Source organism: Lissotriton helveticus, chromosome 2_1 (assembly GCF_964261635.1).
Source record: "Lissotriton helveticus chromosome 2_1, aLisHel1.1, whole genome shotgun sequence".
NCBI classification, from domain to species: Eukaryota; Metazoa; Chordata; class Amphibia; order Caudata; family Salamandridae; genus Lissotriton; species Lissotriton helveticus.
Window position 1 is genome coordinate 1390928672 of NC_136059.1, and position 21836 is coordinate 1390950507.

Consider the following 21836-nt stretch of genomic DNA (forward strand, 5'->3'; position numbering starts at 1 on the left):
CCCCAGAGAAGGGGTTCCACAACAGCCATAAGCTTCATACACAAAACTGAGTGGATTTATTTGATTATGCACGGAAGGCCTTAGATGGTTGGGTGCGTGGCAGATTATGAAGGGCTGTACAATTTGTTTTTAGGGGAGCACCTTCTAGATAAATGTTTTCCGGAGCTGCGCCAACACCTGGAGGACCTCAAGCTGACCAACTTTTCGTCGCTGCTTCTTGGACGTCAATTCAGTCAGGGGGCGACGATGGTTCAATACCCTTTGACAAACCGGCGGTAATAACCAAGTGAGGCAGAGGAAAGCTCGGACCTCTGTTTGGGTTTGGGGGGGCTCCCAGGCCAGGATGGTCTCAATTTTGGCCGGGAGAGGTTGCACCTTCCCCCGCCCACCAGGTGTCCCAGGTAGACAACAATTCCCTGTCCAATCTGGCACTTACTAGCCTTGATGGTTAGGCCAGCCAACTGTAGAGCTTGTAGCACCTCCTGGAGAGCTGGAGATGCTGCAGATGGTCCTCCCAGCTGCTGCTGAAGACAGCTATGTCGTCCAGGTACGCAGCTGAGAAGGCCTCTAGGCCAGAAAGCACCTGGTTAACCAACCGCTGGAAAGTGGCCGGAGCATTCTTGAGCCTGAAGGGGATCACCCGGAATTGAAAGTGGCCCTCGGGGGAGGAGAACGCAGTCTTCTCCTTTGCTCCATATGTCATGGCAATCTGCCAGTATCCTGACGTTAGGACGATGGTACTCAGATACCGAGTTGCTCCCAGTCGGTCAATCAGCTCATCCGCCCGAGGGATCGGGTGAGCATCCGTCTTGGTCACGGAGTTCAGACCACGGTAGTCCACACAGAACCAAAGTTCTGGTGTGGTGCCCAGTGGGGCCGCCTTCGGCACCAACACCACCGGACTAGCCCAAGGGCTGCTGGAAGGCTCAATCCCCCCCAGCTCCAACATCTTGGCCACCTCACTCTGGATGCTGGTCTTGATCTTGTCGGACAGCCGGTAAGACTTGGTTTTCATGGGTGGGCTGTCCCCTGTGTCCACCTCATGGGTACACAGATGTGTGATTCCAGGAGTGAGGGAGAACAACGAGGCGTACTGCTCCAATACCTGGCGGCAGTCCCTCTGTTGCTCAGGGGTCAAGGTATGGGGAGAGGATCACTACCTCTACTGATCCATCCTTCTCTTGGGCCGCCAGAAGGTCTGGAAGAGGTTCGCTCTCTTCCTCTTCGCTCCCATCCGTCACCATAAGGAGAGCAAGCTCAGATCGCTCATGGTGCGGCTTCAGGCGGTTGATGTGGAACACCCTATGGGGTTATCGGGGGGTCTTTAGGTCGACAACGTAAGTGGTCTGGCCTCGTTTCTCCACGATCTTGTATGGCCCAGTTCACCAGTCCTGGAGGGCGCTAAGCTCTCCGGGCTCCATGACCCACACCTTCTGTCCAGCATCCAACTCCACCGTCCGAGCGTTGCAGTCATACCACTCCTTCATGACGGCTTGACTAGCCTCCATGTTGTCTGAGGCTTCCTTCCACAGCTTGGCCATCTGGCTGCGGAATGCCAGCATGTAGCTGACCAAGTCACGGGGATTTTTATCGAAGTGGGCCCCCTAACGGGGTGGCCATAGAGCAGCTCAAAGGGGCTGAACCCGACTCCCTTCTGCGGCACCTCTCGGTACGAAAATAGCAGACAGGGTAAGTGGACTTCTCACTTCTATCTAAAGTCCTCTGGCCGGCTCCGGATCATCCCCTTCAGGGTCTTATTGAAGAGCTCTACGAGCCTGTTAGTCTGGGGGTGGTAAGGAGTGGAGAGCCGGTAGGTCCCTCCGCACTCCTTCCACATGGCCTGCATGTAGGCCGACATAAAGTTTGTGCCCCTATCTGACACCACGACCTTGGGGAATCCCACACGGGTAAAAATCTCCATCAAGGCTCGCGCCACCACAGATGCAGTGATGGTCCTCAGAGGGATTGCCTCCGGGTACTGTGTGGCGTGGTCCACCAACACCAAGATGAACCGGTGTCCCAAAGAAGTTGGCGGGTCCATTGGCCCAACAATATCAATGCCAACCCGCTCAAAGGGGGTACCGACAACCGGGAGTGGTTCCAAAGAGACCTTTAACTTAGTCCCCGTCTTGCCACTCGCCTGGCAAGTCTTACAGGTCTTGTAGAAGGTGTCAGAGGCAACTCGGATTCTGGGCCAGTAGAAGTGTGGGACCAACCGTGCAAAGGTTTGTCCTGACCCAGGTGTCCAGCCAGTGGTATCTCGTGTGCCAATTCTAGCAGGAAGGCTCGGTAGCATTGGAGGACCACTAAGGGCCTTGATGATCCATGCACCGGAGCCTTAGGCTCACTGTAGAGGAGGCCATCCTCCCAGTAAATGTTGTAATTGCCAGTCCCCTGGTTGGTCCCTTGGGCTTCGGCCTGCTGCAGCATGCCTTCAAGTGTGGGGCACTCTCTCTGCACCCGACAGAATTCCTCCCGGGTAGGTCCTCCTTCCACCTGCCACTCTGCAGGGGTCGGCAAGTCCCCCACTGGAACAACATCCACATCCGCGGACTCCGGGGTTACCTCCACAGGCTCCCCATCCATCTCACGGGGTGAGTCCTCCACAACATCCTCTTCTTTTCCAGCATTGGGCTGGGCCATTGTTGCAGGCTCCAACCCGGGTTGAGTTCCTTACCGGGCAGTCATGGACCTCGTGACCACGCAAGTCCATCCTGGTAACCCCAGCATTTCTGTGTGGGCTTGGAACCCCACCTCCTTCCGGGCGGTATACTCCAGATCGTTTCCGAGCAGACACTCAACTGGCAAGGCAGGGCTTACAGCAACTCTCAAATGGTCCGAGACCCCTCGCCACTCAAAGGGAACCTGAGCCGCAGGGTAGTGACTCACACTGCCGTCAGCCAATACAGCCGGATGGAATACGTCAGGGATCACTTGCTCCGGGGGCACCAGCCATCTCAGCACCATCGTCATGTTAGCACCCGTGTCCCTCAGAGCCTCCACCTCCTGCCCGTTAACCGGCACCCTCTGCGGGTAATTGGCAGTGTTCGAGGGTAACTGTGTCTCTGGGATCATCTCTCTATCCCCGAGTGAGGCCAGGGTCAAGCCTGTCCACTCCCCTCCCTCATCTAGGGACAACTCCTCCCCCAGCGCTACACTAGCCACCCCGGGGCTCTTACCTCCTGTGTAGGCTGGGGACCTCTTGCAACACTGGGGATCCCCCTTGTAGTGTCCAACCTCCCCACACTAGTAGCACCGGAGAGTTCTGGGCTGCTGACTCTTGTCAGGGTAAGCGGGTTTCTGGAATTCAGATTGAGGTGGGGAACCTACCCCTTTCCCAGGCGGTCTATTTTGTGGGCCTCTAGAGAACTCCTTCCTTTTATCTTCCCCTTCTCTCCTCTGGGGAAAACCCTGTCCACCTTTCGGGGCGTCTCCCCCGGGTCCCTTGTGGGACACACGAGTGCTAACTCAGGTATCCGCCTCCTCCGCATGTTCCCGAGGGTCGGTCAGCTTGCGGTCCTCCAGGTGTTGGCGCAGCTCCGGAAAACATTTATCTAGAAGGTGCTCCCTTAAAAACAAATTGTTCAGCCCTTCATAATCGCTTAGTTCGCTGCCACTCACCCAACCATCTAAGGCCTTCCGTGCATAATCAAAGAAATCCACCCAGTTTTGTGTATAAAGCTTATGGCTGTTGTGGAACCTCTGGCAATACTTCTCTGGGGTTAGGCCAAACTTCCTAAGCAGAGCCTCCTTCATGACAGGGTAGTTGGTTCGGTCCACTTTCTCTAAAGTCAGGAGTGTGTCCCTTACCACTGGAGGTATGTACCGATGCAGGCCACCCCCCAGTAACTCTCGGGCACCCCATGGGCTATCGAGGACACCTCATACGCCTCATACCTCATACCACTTGTCAATGCCATCCCCCACATTGAAACTGGCTATCACCTCCTTCGGTAGATAGAACTTAGGTTCTCGTGGAACCTCTGGTATGCTGCCACCATTCATATTACCTTGCGCCCCTATCTGTATAGCTCGCAGCTCCAATTCTTTTAGGCTAAGCTTGTGCGCAAGCTTCCTCTCCTCCATGGCTAGCCTCTTTTCCTCTCTCTCCTTCTCCATTATAGCAAGATCTAATCTCAGTTGCCTCTCCTCCCTCCTGTCCTCATACTCCTATGGCGATGCACTCCTCCTTGACACAATACTGCCTGCACCGGAACGTCTTCCTGGCAACACATTCTCACTGATGTTAATGTGCAGTAGGCCTAACTCTCCTTGAGCGCCCACCTCCCCTTGTGCGCCCAGCTCCTCCTGCCCCTCATCCACTCCCCCCTCCGGGTGGGCCATTACCCATGCCCTCAAGGCTTTCCGAAGCTCCTCTCTCTTGGGGCCTTGCCCGACGGACACCCCCATCCCCTGACAGAAGTCCCTCAGCTGTGCCACCGTATACACTTCTAGGTTAGCCAGCTCAAACTCAATCCTGACAGGTGGGGACCCAGACAATTTAAAGGAAAGACCACTAGGATGTAGGTAACAGGCCTAAAACAGGAGTCTGCGCAATCAATTAGATAGTGGAGGTCAACTTGTTAAGCTTACATAAAACAGGGGTCCAATTGCGGCGCACATTGAATCACTGGAGGGTGCTGCACAACCACAGGTCCTTATCCCGCTGCTGAACACCAATGTTAGAACTGGGGTCACCAATTCCACCACGGTAGCTTGGCACAAGGCAGGTAGGCACCCGAAGGGTAGGTGTAAAGCAGAAGTGCAGCACACCCTTACACTGAGACAGGGAGGCACACACAATAAAATAACACCACACCAGATAATTGTTTCAAACAAGACTCTTTTATCTAGACATCTTCAATGCAGGTAAGTAATTCCTACTATTTACGAGGCATCAAGTCAGGCATTAAACATTTCTGAAACATCAGGCAAGTATATCTGCAAATATATAGGGGCTGTCTAAGTAATTCAATTTCCAGTAAACATGGGCATTAACCATAACATTTCCCAGGTCTGGTCTCAATACAAGAACATCTCTTTGTGCAGGGGAATCATTGGGCTATTGCAACCAAAGGATAAATTGCACACAAAAAATCAGGTTTCACATTTCCTAACTTAGGCCACACTAGAGTGATTAGTTCCCAGAAAAAGGGGTGGCCTTAGGCAGAACACAACAAGTTATCAGGCGGTTCTCAAGCCCAGTTCCTGAGGCCTTGGATCCCTTACACTCCCCACTTCCTTCCAGCCTCCTGGGCCAATACGGCCTTTGTAGTGTTACCCAGGGACAACAGGGCCCAGCTGCAATCTCCGGCAGGGGAGGGGAGGTCACGGGGCTGCCTCTCAGGGGTTCTGGAGCTCCTCGGCAGCCCCGCTATCCCTGTGTACTGTCGCCCTCCCCCAGAGGGGTAATACCTTTAGTTCCAGCCTACGGGAGGCCCTGGCTCCTCTGTGCAGCTCTGGGCAATTTGGGGGGGGCTCTCACATCCCTGGAGCACCCTCGCAGGTATGCGGGGATGGTCCCGGGCCTCCGATGCCTCCTCCGGCCCGGGAACCGATCAGGGAGCAGAGGGGCAGAGGCGCGGCCACAGCCGCCAATCGCATCGCGGCCGCCTCCACCAATGGCTGCGTGGCTGGCGGGGGCGCGGCCTATGATGCGGCCGGCGCCCCATCACGTGATGGTGGTTCTGGCCTCACAGGCCCAGCGCGGGCCTCCACAATGCCGGGGCAGCCCTCCCCTGGCTTCGGGGGCCGCAGTGATGAAGGAGGCAGCAGCGGTGACTCCGCTCGCTAGGCGCCGGGGCCGTGGCGGTGATGACATGCCCCCTGGCTTCCTCTGCAACCGGGCAGGGGCCCGCAGCGGTGAGTTCAGCTCCGAAATAGCGCTTGGCGAACCGCAGCAATTAGGGGCCCCACAGCAGTGCAGATGAGTCCTGGAAGGCGGCGGTGACTATGGCATGCAGTGCTTGGAATCAGTCACAGATTGGGCAAGACAGTGCTGTTGAGATGACACCGCAGGGGGCACAGTTCAGGCAGTAGGCGCTGGTTACCCCAGCAGCCTTCACAGCAGGTAGGTGCTTCCTTACAGTGCTTGATAGTTCCAGTGCCCTTCTTGTGTAGTTTTTTTGGGGGAAAGATGGGGGGTTGAGTTGGTGGATTCAGAGGCAGGATGGTTCCCCTTGGCACATTGGAGGTGATTTCCTGGGTTCCCCAACTCTCTGCCAGATCAGCAGGCTAGCAGAGTCCCTCACCTAACTTAGAAAAGCAGTGTCTAGGCCCAGTCAGTCCCCGTGGTGTAGGTTCTTCCCCTATGCCCAACCGCCTAAACTCCTGCAGAGGTTCCCCCAGGTCCAGTGGTTCCCCAACTAACAGACAGGTTTCTCTCCTTGACTCTTATACCCCTAGGTCAGGTGACCCTCCTCTAAAGGCGGCAAAGCGTAACCCCTTCCCTAGTCTGGAAGGTTCCAGGAGCTTCTACATTCTAGGCTATGAACAAAAAAGGCGGGATGGCAGTGTTACTGTATCCTGATGTCCCAGCCTGCTCCTGACTACGAGTGCGTGTCTACAAAGGCCACTCCGCAGTAGCAGGGGCCTGTGGCAGCCATGTTGTTGGGAGAGAGCACCTGCACCTCAGCACTGTTTGGCAGTGGTAAGGCGCCCAGAGACCTAGATCCAACAAAAAGATGGTGGAAAAACAAGGCGAAAGGGCAAAAAAAATGGGGTAAGACCACCCTAGGGATGACAGGTCTAACACAGGGGAATGCTGGAAAAACACAAGTTGACCCTGTATGTCCCTGACTCTGAACAGCCTCCACCACTCCTTTAATGCCTCAAGAACAACCACCATCCTCGGAGATCATTGATGAAGAACTTAAAAAATATATAAGTCAAAGGTACAGAGCGGTCATGCAAATGTTGCTAAGTAAAATGTCAGCTTCTAAAGACCTGTCCTCATGGATTGAGAGATGCAAATTCCTCTGCAAAGGTCAACCAGTTGTTTGATCCCACATGTATGACCTAGTCCAAGGTCTTACGCAATCAAAAGCGCCTAGAAGTTGGAAACAGTTTCAGTGAGCCTCTGTGGTACCCAACAGTACTCCAATACCTGTTGTTTTTAACCCATCATAAGTTGCTAGCATCCCCATTCTTTCCCCAGCTATCCTTCACTTGGAGTACCAAGGCTCTGCCTCTGGAACCTAAATAGAGGTATTTTCCAAAATGAAGACGTTTTTAAATGTCTGCTGTTTGTTCTGATTTTTTAACATATGTATATGTATGCTTGCATTTGTGCATATAGTTTTGCCATTGTTAACATTCTGAAGTTATTCTTCTTTTATTTCTTTAGTAGGTTTTTTAGCTTGATGTTTGTACTACGAAAAAACTGTTTGGTAAATTAACCTTTTATCTTTTCAAAGTGTTTTCTGTCATCTTTTAATAATATTTTAAATGTGTGTCCTTGTGTCAGAATAAAGATACTGAGTCTGCATTCAAGTTTTTATTCTTTTATTTCCAGTCGCCATTACACATATAGCCCTACACTTTTGACACACTGTGTATTCTGTTTTAACAGCACTTGATGTAGAACTAGATTTTGCTTTCACATATTTCATAATAATACTGTCATTCTGAACTAGGTTGTTGGAATAATGATTTAGAAAAATTCTGAACGTCATACCCTCAGACATTTTACTAATAAAATATATACAGCGTTCCCTGGATGGGAGTACAAGAGAATCCTTTACCTGTATCTTGTTACACTCGACCCTTGTACCAGCATTTTTAACATACATGAATATAAGTTTTGTATAGATGGTATGCTCTGAGAATGACGCGGCACTGTGAAACACTGTAACCTTGTCTTTATCTAAAACAGGGATACCCAGTCAACTTCTTTCATGTAGTGCAGATCTGTGTTAAAGACGAGCGTGCGGGGTCTTTTGTACCCAATTTCACCAGGTAGAGTGTTGCTTTGAAAAACACCTTAACAATATTTCTTAGTGTATTTATGGCATCTTAAGAAATCCTGAATCCAAACCATGTCCATTTTACAATATTTTAAAGGTAGTCACGCAAAATCTGCTGGGCGTGGTTGATCTGAATGATGTCTTTGATTACAGAGAATCCAACCATGTTTACATTTGTAGCAAAGGGCTGATAAAACGTATCTCTGCTTTTAGATATCCATTTTTGATCAAGTTGTTGTGGTCACCCTCTTACATGTCAGGAATCAGGTCAAAAGCGAACAGCGTGTAGCCTGTCCAATATCCTTCTGTTCACACAATGACTCCGGAGTCACGCAGGTGATTCTCGGTTATCGAAACCAAGCCCAGAAATTCCCTGATAAAATTAGCGTCTCTAGAGCTGGGTGTGTAGGGGTTTGAAGGAATCACCCTCCCTAATGGAATGACACCGTGTAGTTGATGTTGTTGTGTTTGAAATTGAACGGATTTAAGGACAAGAAACAGCTAAAAGCTGTGTTGTAGACACAACCTCTGATAATACGTTTCGGTAGTTGCCCCAAAAATAAATATTGCTGCTGGGTTAATCTGGCACCAGCTGGGATGCTGAATATCTTCAGAGCTACTCTTTCAATGGCGTACTTGGCGTAGCTGGAAGACTTCGGCATGAGCCAGTCTGACGTTTTGGAACACTTTCATTCTCTTTACAAACTTGCTGACAGTATGACCAGAATCGGTTTTATCCACACTATGTGTGGGAGGGTATACTCAGACGTGAGTCCCTTGCTCATTGCACCATCAGGATTCAAGCAAGCCGGGCCGAAGAAGGCTGTGATTCCAGAAACCGGTCCCCGGAAGCTTGTTTCCTTCCCAGTATAAGAATTGGCTTGGTAGTTTGGTTTGCCCTGTTCCCATCATGCACTGGGACAGGAACAGACTAATTTGCATATAGCCAGGTTCTGAGCTGGGATGGTGCAGTGAGCTAAAAAACGGTGATGGATTAAAACCATGATCTATTGACTTGGTAAGAGTATTCTGCATCATTCAGAAACTCTGTCCATCACCACCCCCCTTTTCCAAAATTGGTTTTATCCACACTATGTGTGGGAGGGTATACTCAGACGTGAGTCCCTTGCTCATTGCACCATCAGGATTCAAGCAAGCCGGGCCGAAGAAGGCTGTGATGCCAGAAACCGGTCCCCGGAAGCTTGTTTCCTTCCCAGTATAAGAATTGGCTTGGTAGTTTGGTTTGCCCTGTTCCCATCATGCACTGGGACAGGAACAAACTAATTTGCATATAGCCAGGTTCTGAGCTGGGATGGTGCAGAGAGCTAAAAAACGGTGATGGATTAAAACCATGATCTATTGACTTGGTAAGAGTATTCTGCATCATTCAGAAACTCTGTCCATCACCACCCCCCTTTTCCAAAATCGGTTTTATCCACACTATGTGTGGGAGGATATACTCAGACGTGAGTCCCTTGCTCATTGCACCATCAGGATTCAAGCAAGCCGGGCCGTAGAAGGCTGTGATGCCAGAAACCGGTCCCCGGAAGCTTGTTTCCTTCACAGTATAAGAATTGGCTTGGTAGTTTGGTTTGCCCTGTTCCCATCATGCACTGGGACAGGAACAGACTAATTTGCATATAGCCAGGTTCTGAGCTGGGATGGTGCAGTGAGCTAAAAAACGGTGATGGATTAAAACCATGATCTATTGACTTGGTAAGAGTATTCTGCATCATTCAGAAACTCTGTCCATCACCACCCCCCTTTTCCAAAATCGGTTTTATCCACACTATGTGTGGGAGGGTATACTCAGACGTGAGTCCCTTGCTCATTGCACCATCAGGATTCAAGCAAGCCGGGCCGAAGAAGGCTGTGATGCCAGAAACCAGTCCCCGGAAGCTTGTTTCCTTCCCAGTATAAGAATTGGCTTGGTAGTTTGGTTTGCCCTGTTCCCATCATGCACTGGGACAGGAACAGACTAATTTGCATATAGCCAGGTTCTGAGCTGGGATGGTGCAGTGAGCTAAAAAACGGTGATGGATTAAAACCATGATCTATTGACTTGGTAAGAGTATTCTGCATCATTCAGAAACTCTGTCCATCACCACCCTCCTTTTCCAAAATCGGTTTTATCCACACTATGTGTGGGAGGGTATACTCAGACGTGAGTCCCTTGCTCATTGCACCATCAGGATTCAAGCAAGCCGGGCCGAAGAAGGCTGTGATGCCAGAAACCGGTCCCCGGAAGCTTGTTTCCTTCCCAGTATAAGAATTGGCTTGGTAGTTTGGTTTGCCCTGTTCCCATCATGCACTGGGACAGGAACAGACTAATTTGCATATAGCCAGGTTCTGAGCTGGGATGGTGCAGTGAGCTAAAAAACGGTGATGGATTAAAACCATGATCTATTGACTTGGTAAGAGTATTCTGCATCATTCAGAAACTCTGTCCATCACCACCCCCCTTTTCCAAAATCAGTATGACCAGTTTATACTGCTCTGCATCTCCGCTGAATTAGTCCTTGTTGCGGTTCAGTTTGATCTGACAATCGATACTATTGATGAGCAGTTTATCTTGGAAGAAAAAGTCTAAATGTATGTGCCCAAGGAGGTCAAACTGTCTACTGCCGACGGAAAAGCTTGCTCTTTTTACAAAACCTTGATTGTCACCATCCAGCTCCTTGTCTTCAAACTGTTCATAAGTATCCTTGTAGAAGAGCCCTGCTGAAAGCTGTGTGTCCAATTTAGAATACTCTTTATGTAGGCTATGCAGGCATACCTGTTATCACTTCGCATGATGAGTCAATCACCGAGGGTAATGTCTTCCTGAATAAAAACATGGTCGCAATAGGGCAAGCGATCGTCACAACTGTAGCGGTGGCCAGTATGTTGGCATGGTCCGCTTTTACAATTTTACTAACTAGATGCAGATATTGTTGAGATCCAGATACATATCTGTGGACACTGACACAAAAAAAATATATATATTAGCGCCAACGGAGTCAAAGTGGCTAGAGTGATAAAACTGTTTTCGATACTGGTCTGAGCGGGCTTTAAAGAAAACAAGTCTAACTCTGATTTGGTGCATTCTCCCGATGTGCAATGTATGAAGGCCATGTTTCAGGTTGTTACGTTAAAAAAATATTTACTCTAGCAGGTGTTTTCTTGTTCTTTGAGGTTCTTCGAGGTCCTCTCCCACCTTTCAAATCTTCTTTTGTGAGCGCTTTTTGAAGAGGGCCTCCTTTTTTGGAAGACCTCTATGCCTTGAAGACCTTTGCATCCTTGTAATACTTATGCTTGGCCTCTACACAAGTGCCACTCCTTCTTTGGGCTGTTTGTTCATGCGCTCGGCGACAGCAGAAGTCACAGATCCAACCACATCCTGAGAAATGTTCGAGGCTGCAGCTTTAAAATGGGATTTTGCAATTTCATTGCCTCTTCTCAAGAAAGGCATAACTCTTCTAAACAAACTAGGGAAGTCCGACCACATACATAACAGGGGCTCCTTGAAAGAATGGTAGCTCTTCATATCTGGCCTGTGTCTGTAATAGTCCCCATGCGAGCGGGGTTGCCGTATGTTTTCATAAGCACCATGATAACTTCTTAATATTCACTGTAGCATCGTGGCCTTAAAGGTAGCTTAACAATAACTTTCCCATATTTAAAGGACCCCGGCTCAGATTTATTGTTGAAGATCACAAACGACACACTGTCAAAATGGATAACACATCAAGAAAAGAGATAAGACAATATTTGCCAGGAATACTGGACTTGCACCTTCTTTTAAATGTCTGATTAATTAATGAACCTTGACAAACTGCAGGATAATTTTTATGTACAATACTGTTAAAGAGTGACATCTGAACCTGCAGACCTGCTTGTTTTAGACCAATTATATTCCCATTGATTTCACATTTACCAGGAATAAGTAAAAAGCAAATATAGCAAGGAGATGTTTAAACATGCTGCTTTAGGTGGTGCGAATAAATTAGCCAAATGTTCTTCTCCCTGGGTTTTTGACATACAGGGGTCCGTATGTGTCTTAGAATTATTAAACTGTTTCGATGCCAATCGCTAAAATCATTTAAAGTAATTGGACTGAAGTGGCACATGTAAAGTCTGAATTTAATCTAAAATGCTCTCCTATTGCTTATCAAAGCTTGCAATGGTTGTTGGGGTAAGTTTCTTGAGATACAAACTGCCATAATTCTGTAGGTCAGCTTTTAGTTTTTTTAAACATGTTTACAGTTTAGTATTTCACTGTTCTTTTGAATGTTCAGCCCTCTATATGGAAAAATGCTAGTATTTTAAGTTGTATTGCCTTTTGCCAGACTCTGGACTAATGTTTACTGTATCTTTAAACAAAAATGAAAATGGCAAAGAAAGATCCACAAAGAAAGTAAAAAAAAGGGGGATGAAGCGAATGCATTCATTATTACTAAACAGCAACACAAGCAACACCAGATTCATTTTCAACCGTATTGGTCTTCATCTGTGAGGTGTTGCTTGAGTCCTATGGAACATTGAGCAAAACTGCACATGTGTGGTCATACCCATACCACTTAGAGCATCTCACAAAAAAAGATGCAGATGCAAACTTATGAAATGGAATGTGGCACAGAATAATCAGTCACCGGTGACTAGGATTAATCCAACCATTTCATCCATTTTTTTTTTGCTTTCCACAAACATTACTACTGGGTGTTCCTCACTTATTGAACAGTTTGTTTTTGGCGAATGTGATTCCAGTTAGGAGGACACTATCAAGATACATGCAGGGCACGATTCAATGGCTCACATGGGTAGACGGTGTCTACCCACTATTTGCTCAGCGGTATGCCGTTTATGCTGCCAAGAAGTTGGGCCCCACAAAAATATGCTGAACTCCTGCCAGGGCCATTTTAAAACATAGGGACACATTCAGCAGCGCCTGAATGTTGTCTGCTTTCGTTCCGAGCAGCAACGTGCATTCAAGGAGGCGGCTTATCAGATTCCAGCTGGATCCGTAACAAAGGCCGAAGTTAAGGGGCCATCAGCCCTCCTTTTGTTAGAGTATCCAGGCTGAGAGCTATCTGGAGCCTCATACCAAAATGCAAACATTTGGTGGAGAAGCAAAGGCACACAGCTTGTTATTACTCCAAAAAGTATGTAAGAGAGACATGGTTTTGACTTTATTCAGTCCCTGTGTATAACAGATATGCATGCACTAAAAGAATGTCAGATGTGCTGGTTTGTCACAGTATTTACACAAATAACAATTTAAATACCACTATTTTGTTTTATTTCTTTTATAGATCACTTTAAATCACATGTACACATAATACATTGGCAATGAATAATGCCAAGTGTGAAAATCAATGGACAGGAATTGTTACATAAAACTGTGAGGGTTACAAGGTGTAGTAGTCCCTTGCCCTTCATGGCTCACTGTGCTATATGAGATAAATTACGATTTATGAGTTGCAAGTAACAAAAGGATCTTGGAGTTAAAACAGTAACCCGCTGACCTAGCTACATAAAATACAAATCTTTCATCTGCATGTTACATGATGTACCTTGCAGTAGAGATATTAACCCTCTATGCTATTTTGATTCAAAACAGGGTGTAGATAAAACAGAGATCTCTCCAGCAAATGCGTTAATCTCAGGAGTTATCTTTCCATTATTATCATTAATATTCCCTGAGATTTTCTGGAAATACGTAGCTCTCTACAGCAGGTGCCTTAACCCCATAAGATATTTTAAAATGCAGACTTTGCAAACAATTGAGAAGAATAGATTTAATACCATGTTTCTCCTTGTCGACATTTTTTGTGGCAACGTTTTTTTTTTTTAAATGTATAAGGTGAGGTCCATATTTTGCGACGAGGATGCATTACTTTTTTGGAACAAGTCAATGACAAATCATCATTTGTTAAATCGCGTAATGCACTCAAAAGTACCCATGATGGACCTGCTAAACATATGTGTGAGGTCTTAAGATCTGATGTCATTTCTTGTGATGTCACTTCCTGTTAGGTCATGGTTTGTGATGCCCCGTCCTTGGATGTCACCTCCTGCGAAGCCACATGCGCTGTCACATGCTGTGACATCACACGCTGTGATGTCCCGCTCCAAGACGTCACTTGTATACTGCCTAACTCGGCTAGTCCCCCCAAATCTTTTTTTTAGGACTTGTTCCTTGGATACAAGCACTTGAATTTTGAAACTTTACTGGCTATGTATATTTTTAATCAATGTTAAAAGTACATGTGTGAGCCCCTGGTTTTTAAACCATATTATTGTTATTTGTCTTTTTTCAAGTTTAAAATATTTTTTCATAAGTTTCTGCTCAAAATAAGCAAAAATGTATATCAAAATCCCCGAAGAACAAAACAGTGCTCTACAACATCATTGTTACCATGAAAAGGCCCAAAATGCACAGTTTTACCTATCGATCTCTTCAGCTTATCATTTGTTTTACGGCTCTTGGAAAATTCAAGAAATAAAAAGAATCACTCTCTAAAAGGGTGGATGTTGGTGTTGTACACGCTAACTAAAGATGGTTTCTGCAGGAAAACTCTGAGTTGAAAAGTTTATTTGTGGTTGCTAAATTGATATGTGTGTAACTTTCTGGCTTGGCGCTCAGCAAGTTACCAGGAGAGTGATTTATTAGAACAATACCACCTTGTTTTAATTATGAAGTGATCAGTGTTGTAACACAAAATTATTCCTCCCCGCTAAATGTGACGAGGGGTCCCTGCGCAGTGCTTAATTTGAGCCGGTGGTTTCCAGTGCTTGGTTCCAGGACTTAATTGCCGGCACTGGCACTTAATTGCTGGAACCTGCATATTTTGACAACTGCCACATGGTGGCACTTTTTGTGTAATTTAAAGATGAACAGAAAAACAGTTGTTTGTTAATTCAATATACATTAAAAACAATTAATACCAGACACCCATGCTATACTTAAAGCTTTGGCAGCCTCAACCAGTCTGAATTGTCACACTTGTAGCAGTGATTGTTAGTATTTGTGTAAGTACAGTGGCAATGTGTGGTGCAAACTGAGGTGGCCTCCTGAAAAGTCCCCCAGCACTTTTTTTTTTTTACAAATGAAGCACTGCCCATGAGTCTGCCTTATCTCACAGATATACATAGGCCTCAGACTAAATGGGGGCCTCTTGAATGGTTGAGCCTATGTTATGCCGATGGAAGTGATGCAATTGTGACATATAAGTAAAGGCACCAATTGAGTGACTGCTTGGAGCTGCCCCCTGCTGATCACAAGTTCAAATGCCAGCAATGCCAACCCAGACGGTAATAAATACTGAGGTGGGTAAATATGCTAATGTTCCACAATATCTGTCCTTTTACCTATCTTCCTACACAAATGTGAAAAGCAGTTTTGTGAGTTTTGACCGTTATCACATTTAGTAGCATATGGAGTTTTGTAATTTTGTCTCTACCCTTACAGCTCATAAATACGCAATATATATGTGCACTTAGCACTGTAACCTTTGTGTCCTAATGCATTTCATGTAAAGTGTTGCACTTAAAATTCAGTACTGAATTGCATTTCCTGTAGAACTAGAAATTCATATACACTGTGTGCCTTAACCTTATTAAAATAAAATGTAGTCTTTAGAGATTGGTTAAATGCATCCTCACTCTGCTAAACTGTATTTACTTCAGAAACAAGAAAGATTGATGTAAACGTGTGCACTATGTTTTCATATTTGAATTCATAATGTAGTTCTCACTTACACCTATATACATGTATTTCCAGTTATGTTTCATTTACTTAAAATGCAACCTGCACCTAAAGCTGAATTTATGTACTGACATATGTCATTTATTTATTGCTGTACGTGCAGGTATGCACACCTATTAAATGTGCAATGTTGAATAATCCTTTTAAGGTTGATCTAAGTAGGCTTGTATTTCTTTTTGCGAATAATACTACTTTTCCATTTCTGCTTGCATGTCTTTTTCTTTGCAGGTAGGTTCACATGGTTTGTTAGTTTGAGAATATATATAACACTGTACTAGTGATAGAGATTTGATTTTTATTTGAGTTGATTGATGTGACCAGGTTTTATAAAGAGTGACAAATGCCCAAGGCATCAAGGTGGTGTAGTCACAGTCTAGTGGCAAAATAAACACTTATTCGCTGCTAATGGGTCTGACTTTATGGCAAACAGCCAGGACGTTAGGGCCTTTCTAAAGGGCAGATGCCCTTTGATCTGAGTCAGAGACTGGGGAAGCAAGTTCCATTGTCTGGCCGCAGCGATTGAGAAAGATCTGCCACTCCATCTCTTCTTTCACACTCTAGGCAGATGAGCCTGAGAAGAGGACCTTGACAAAGAACATGGAGAGCCAGAGTGGTAATTGACAGTCCCTATTCAGTAATTTATCAAGGAGTTTTGGGAACCCAAGGTCAATATTGTTCACAAGACTGGTCTGGGAGAACCTGCTAATGTTGCAGCTCACAAAGTGAGAATAGAAAACACAATGGAGCCCCTGATGGTGTATTCATGTGGTATTAGCTGGTGTTCTCATAGGTTGATACTGGCCGCTTTTCCTTTGGACTTTGAGAGGTTTAGACCTCTATGCTTACCCCTTTGATTCTTTGCTAACAGTGGCTTAAGCTAACACTTATTTCCTTATCCCTAGAAGACTCTAGACCGAACTTCTGGAATATTGACACCTTCCTACATTCTTTTTCTTTTTCTGCATTTAGCCAACTTTTTTAGACTCCTTTAGATGTAATCACCTTTGATGGTATAGACTCTATATTAAATGAGTTTCAACATTACTCATGTTAGAGGGAGAGGATGGGAGACTGTTAATTCTTTCTATTGCTGTGATTGAACTTTTTGTTTCCCTCATGCTGATGCGCCCGAACTTCTTTAGGAGATATGGCTATCCCATTGTTATTTTATACCTTCACAACATGGTATTGAGATTCATTTACATTAACCTAACTGATAATTTATAATAAAACGTCTTCACTTTATTTACTTATTCCTTGTCCTTATTGTGTAGGTTACACTGTAAATTTTCTGTGTTTGACTAAAGCTAACCCCTTTCACCTCTCAATCAACAAAGAAAAGACCCACTGGAAAATCAATGGTAAGAGGTTGGCCCAGCATTGGATCACATAGATTGAAAAATGTGTTTTGAAAGGAAAAGACCTGACTTTATCTGACCCACTGATCCATAAAAGAGATTCATCAATGCGCTAACTTCACTCCCCCCCCCCCTCACCCTGTACCTGAACTGAGGAAGGTCACAGTGCCAAAACAGGTGCAGCCCCTACTTCGTTGATGTTTACGTTTGCACATGTTTTTAACTGAGAGGAGTTGTTTGTGGCAAATACCACAAAACAGTCCTAAAATCAGCAATGGACGATGCAGCAGAAAAATTTAAGAACACTGAATGTGGAAATATCAATGTTTGCCATACACAGTTCTACATATCGTTGGCATTGAAGATAGAGGGGAGTGGGAAGCACTGCCAGACTGAAAAACCACGAAATGCTGAAGTTTTCCATGAGCGAGCTGCGTCATCAGTCTGGTCTAGAACTTTCCAGGCTGATATACATGTCTGCAGGTTCACACCACGGTGTTAGGGAAAAGGGTCTTGCTTAGTACAAACAGTGGTTGAAGTGGGCGGGATCTGAGGGGTACGACGTGCCCATGCTTTTCAAATTTAAGAAATACTGTTCCCCTACTCTTTGTGCAAAGTCAACCATCCTGGTGCGGCTAAATCCAACAGTTGAAATGCTTTCGTTGTGGGCAGTGGGTCTCCTGTGCCTATAAAACCAAGGAAGGGGCAGACAGCTAAACAAGCCCCTTTCCCATGGTGCATTCTGCGTGAAAGAAATGTAGATGTGCGCAAGTGGTCAATCTAAATGTAAATCGTGCTTGGAAGTCGATATTGCCTCTAATTGAGCGAGCAACTTAAAGCGTTTTGATGACACAGATTCATTCTTTTTGAGAGGCCTTGCAATGGAGTTACCGGCTAAACTGTGAAGTGTGTGCTTTTGAAAGAGAATTATAAAAAAAAAGTCATTAAAAATGTCACTACATAGTCTGGGTATTATTAAAATCTTATATTTTGGAAGCACTTTTTATCTTAAACATTTTTGCATATCTTGTAGCGGCTTATCTTATAGCGTTTGCAATGCAAGTTTAAAATATTAACTTACATATTCACAGTGCTTTCTGCCAGTGACTGGGACCTCTAGGCACTAAACACATACTATTCCCTGTTCTCCACTGCACTAACCAGAACTCACTTCTGGTGCTCTCTGGCTACACACACAGAACTCGGCAGTGCATCAACTAATAGAGATTTTATAATGTACAATAGTGCATTTCCCACTGATTAACTTGCATCTATTTTTTATTTAAGGTGTGTGTTATTTTATGAGTAGTAACCTAAAGGTAAAAAACCCAAATAAGTTACAAAATATTTTTCTTTTAGCCACGCCTTTTACCACGCCCCCACGCTCACTCACTCGGCCACCATTGCATGAGGCATCACAGTTACCATACTTGCACTTCGACCACTTAGTACAAAGCACTGAAGAAGAACACACATGTGTAAAACCATTTACAACCACCATTACAATGAACAGACAAATCGCTATTTGGATTAAGGTTAGTTTTATACATATATACGTGAATGCCAATAAGCAATACTCTTCAATAAGGCTATGTGGTCGCTCTGTAAGACGCATCTTCACTTTCTCTAAGGTAAATGTAATGTCGTTTGTTTGTCATACTTTGTGAGTTTTATATTTTTATATTTTTTTTATTTTGAGTGCACCCTCGTTTACTAAGTAACACATAACTGATCACCACCCCTTGAAATCAACAAATGTTCCTTTTATTGTAGACGCTCATAAACCAGATAAAATCAAATAAGTTGGCGTGTCTATATTCTACTGTCAGTGAAAGACATCAAGATGTTCTGCGGTACAAGGCCCATCAACAGAGATGAAAAACAATTTTTATTAGAATGTATTTTATTTAGTGAGGGATGTTAAGAGACGTTTTATTGATCAAATGTAATTAACTGCATATTTTAAACGTTTATGTTAATACTTTTGGAAAATCGAAACAGTAGTTTAATTAATTAATTTCAATAAATGTGACTTTGACTAAAACGAAGTTACCACCTTTGTTTATTACAAGTAAAAATAAGGCTAAAACTTTGATTTTCCAAAACGTATTTAAAAGTGAGCAAATGTGCTCATGACGGAGTGTTAACAAGTTAGCTGAGCAGACATTTTATGCGACTTGCCTCAGTCAGATGCCAATTCTAAATACTGTGGCCCTCACTACACTACCACCCTAGGACAACTTATTGTTTGGGCTCAGTACATAGGCCCTGTGATAACTCAGGCTGCGAGGTTCGGAACCAACTAATGGGTTTCCGCACGCATTTTCCTCCTGCTCAAACGTTCCCCGAATCTGCAAAAAGCATGTGAATTTGTACCCAGATCCAGCATGTTTTGGCCGATTCTGAGCCCCGAAATTCAAAATGGCAATAATTGGGGTCTGTGGACGCAGTATTCTCCACTAACAATTATAGGCAGACATGTTATGGGCTTTTTGTTTTGGGTTTGATAATGAGGAATTATTTTATGGACAGAGCCAGGGCCAGCCAGTAACAGCCACAGCACATTCTCGAGACAGCATGCACTGAAAACGCCAGTGCTCGAATGTAGTGTCAACAGGCCCTATTCTTTTCACCCCAAGGTGGCTTTGCTGGTTTGCTTTGCAGGCTAGCTTTCATCCGACACCAGAAAAGGGCCTTCAGACCATTAATCATTTCACCGATTTACAATGCTGGTGAAAGGGGATATATTTGACCAGGCTTCAATCAAAAAGAATCAAGCTAATACTGTATGACTAAATCATCTTAATATATGGGATAAAATACCATTACTGTATGTTATATAATTTAACTCAACAGAGTTTTAAGACCAAAAAGAGGTATGAGGTCAAAGGGCGGGAATATTTATAAGCTGTTAGGATTTCAAAGTGACTAATGATATTTTCACCTAAGGTAGGGGGTAGTTTATCCCATATAATAATACATGGACAAACCATCGGCTCAGTCTTACCACTTGATAAGTGTCCTCCTGTCTGTGATGCAGCAGATGTCTTTTGCAGATATTTATAAGGATGGGAACAAACGGATCAATATGCAGTGCAGTTTCTTGTAAACAAAAAATGTAAGCAGCTAACTGTAAGTCGATTTCAAAGCTCTCTTTGTAGTTTGAAATGTGTGGTAACAAGCAAGGGCATTCGTGCTCTCTGGAGCTGCATTCCAGAGGTGCCCTAGATAATCACCAGAATTTCTTATCCAGCTAATGACTGTCAATTTAATGGGAACAATTTTTAAAGCAAACAGGGACCTCGTAAACTGGCCTTCCCGTTAGTGGTTTAGTTGCTGTGCTGTGCAATTCACCTGTTATCATTGTTGGACTGGGACAAAAAATAGTCCAAGGCACCAAAATTAAAATGGCTCCTATTAGCTGAGCTGGTAGCTAAAAAAATGGTAATATCAAGACATCAACAGGAAAAACTGGCCCACCTGGCCACAAACTGGCCCGCAGCTGCTAAAAAAAACACATACGCTGATCCCACGGACCAGCCCATGAGGTCTCTGCCTGGCTGCCCAAAGGCCAGTCCGACACTGCCGGTTATAATTTATGACTATAGAGTAACTATTATTGCAGTCAAGTCATAACTGCATTGTAATAATGTGTTTGCTAGGATGTGTACAATTTCAAATCCTTAACATTTTGAATAATATGTGTAAATCATTTTGTAATATATGTTTTCTAATATATAGTAAATCGTTATTTTTGAGGCCCTATTGACTGTTAATGTATTGTTTTTGGGGATAGTATATCAGTACAATTAACATTATAACTAACTTCAAGGCTTAGAGGTAATAGTCTAAGATGTACTGTCTGTGGCGCTGGGCCTTCTGTGCTGGTGGTGCTGCTGTGATGCAACGTAATGCATGCAATTACAATTACAATCTACTTAATATACGTTAAAAAGGCTCATGCGTGCAAAGCAACATTGAGTTGAGTCATGCACAGGGCCTTTAGGAAGGCCCCGGCAGCCCTTGACGCAGGAGAGCCCCAAACCCTTCAGGCTCCACCAACCATTTCAGGGGGCCCCTTTCAGTCCAGTATCTGTGCGACATGGGAGGCTAAGGGGCCCCTCATGGTATGTTATGTTAATTGAAGCTTATATAGCGCGTAATCACCTGCAGGTCTCTTAGCGCTTTCTACAGGGAGCCCCCCCCGCCCGCGTTCGGCTGCGCAAACCATACAAAGCATTACAGGTCTCCCTTCGAAAGGCGCCAAGAAAGCGAATCACCTTCAGGTTATTGCTTTCATATCATGAGCTTACCTGGGACAGCGGCGGTCTCGTCGTGCTCCTCGCCAGCAGCAGCAGCATGGCGATGATGGCGGAGTAAGTCTGCGTAAGCGTTACCAGACCCAAAATCTTCCATGTTTTCAACAGAAGGAAATTCTGGATTTGCTCCTTTGTGATCCTTCGTTCAAAGAAGTCTCCTCAGGAGAAGAACGACACCTAGAGATACTAAGCTAGTGCTTCGCGCGTGCTGTGTCTAAAATTAAATGTGTTGGGGAGGGTAGTTTGTCTTAGCCAACCGTTTTTTTTTCCATATCAGGTCTGACCAGTGCAGAATGACAGTTTTTTTCCAGCATGTTCCTCGTATCTTGCCCGAACAGTGCAGAATGTCTGAACCAGTTTTTGTTTATCATGTTTCAAAGATGTGTGCTTCTTCATGCTGGCTGGGAGCAGCCTAGAGATGTTACTTCTAACTGAAGAAGTGCGAGTT

General features: G+C 45.2%; 1 protein-coding gene across 1 annotated transcript in view; it reads right to left on the reverse strand.

Annotated features, from left to right (window-relative positions):
- Positions 1 to 21609, reverse strand: part of LOC144818679 (uncharacterized) — a 255026-nt gene extending 233417 nt beyond the window's left edge. Inside the window, exon 1 of the mRNA XM_078676329.1 lies at positions 21383 to 21609. Within this exon, the coding sequence (XP_078532455.1) occupies positions 21383 to 21485 (103 nt within the window). The 5' untranslated portion in view covers positions 21486 to 21609. The remainder of the gene's footprint in view (positions 1 to 21382) is intronic.
- Positions 21610 to 21836: the final 227 nt, after the last annotated feature.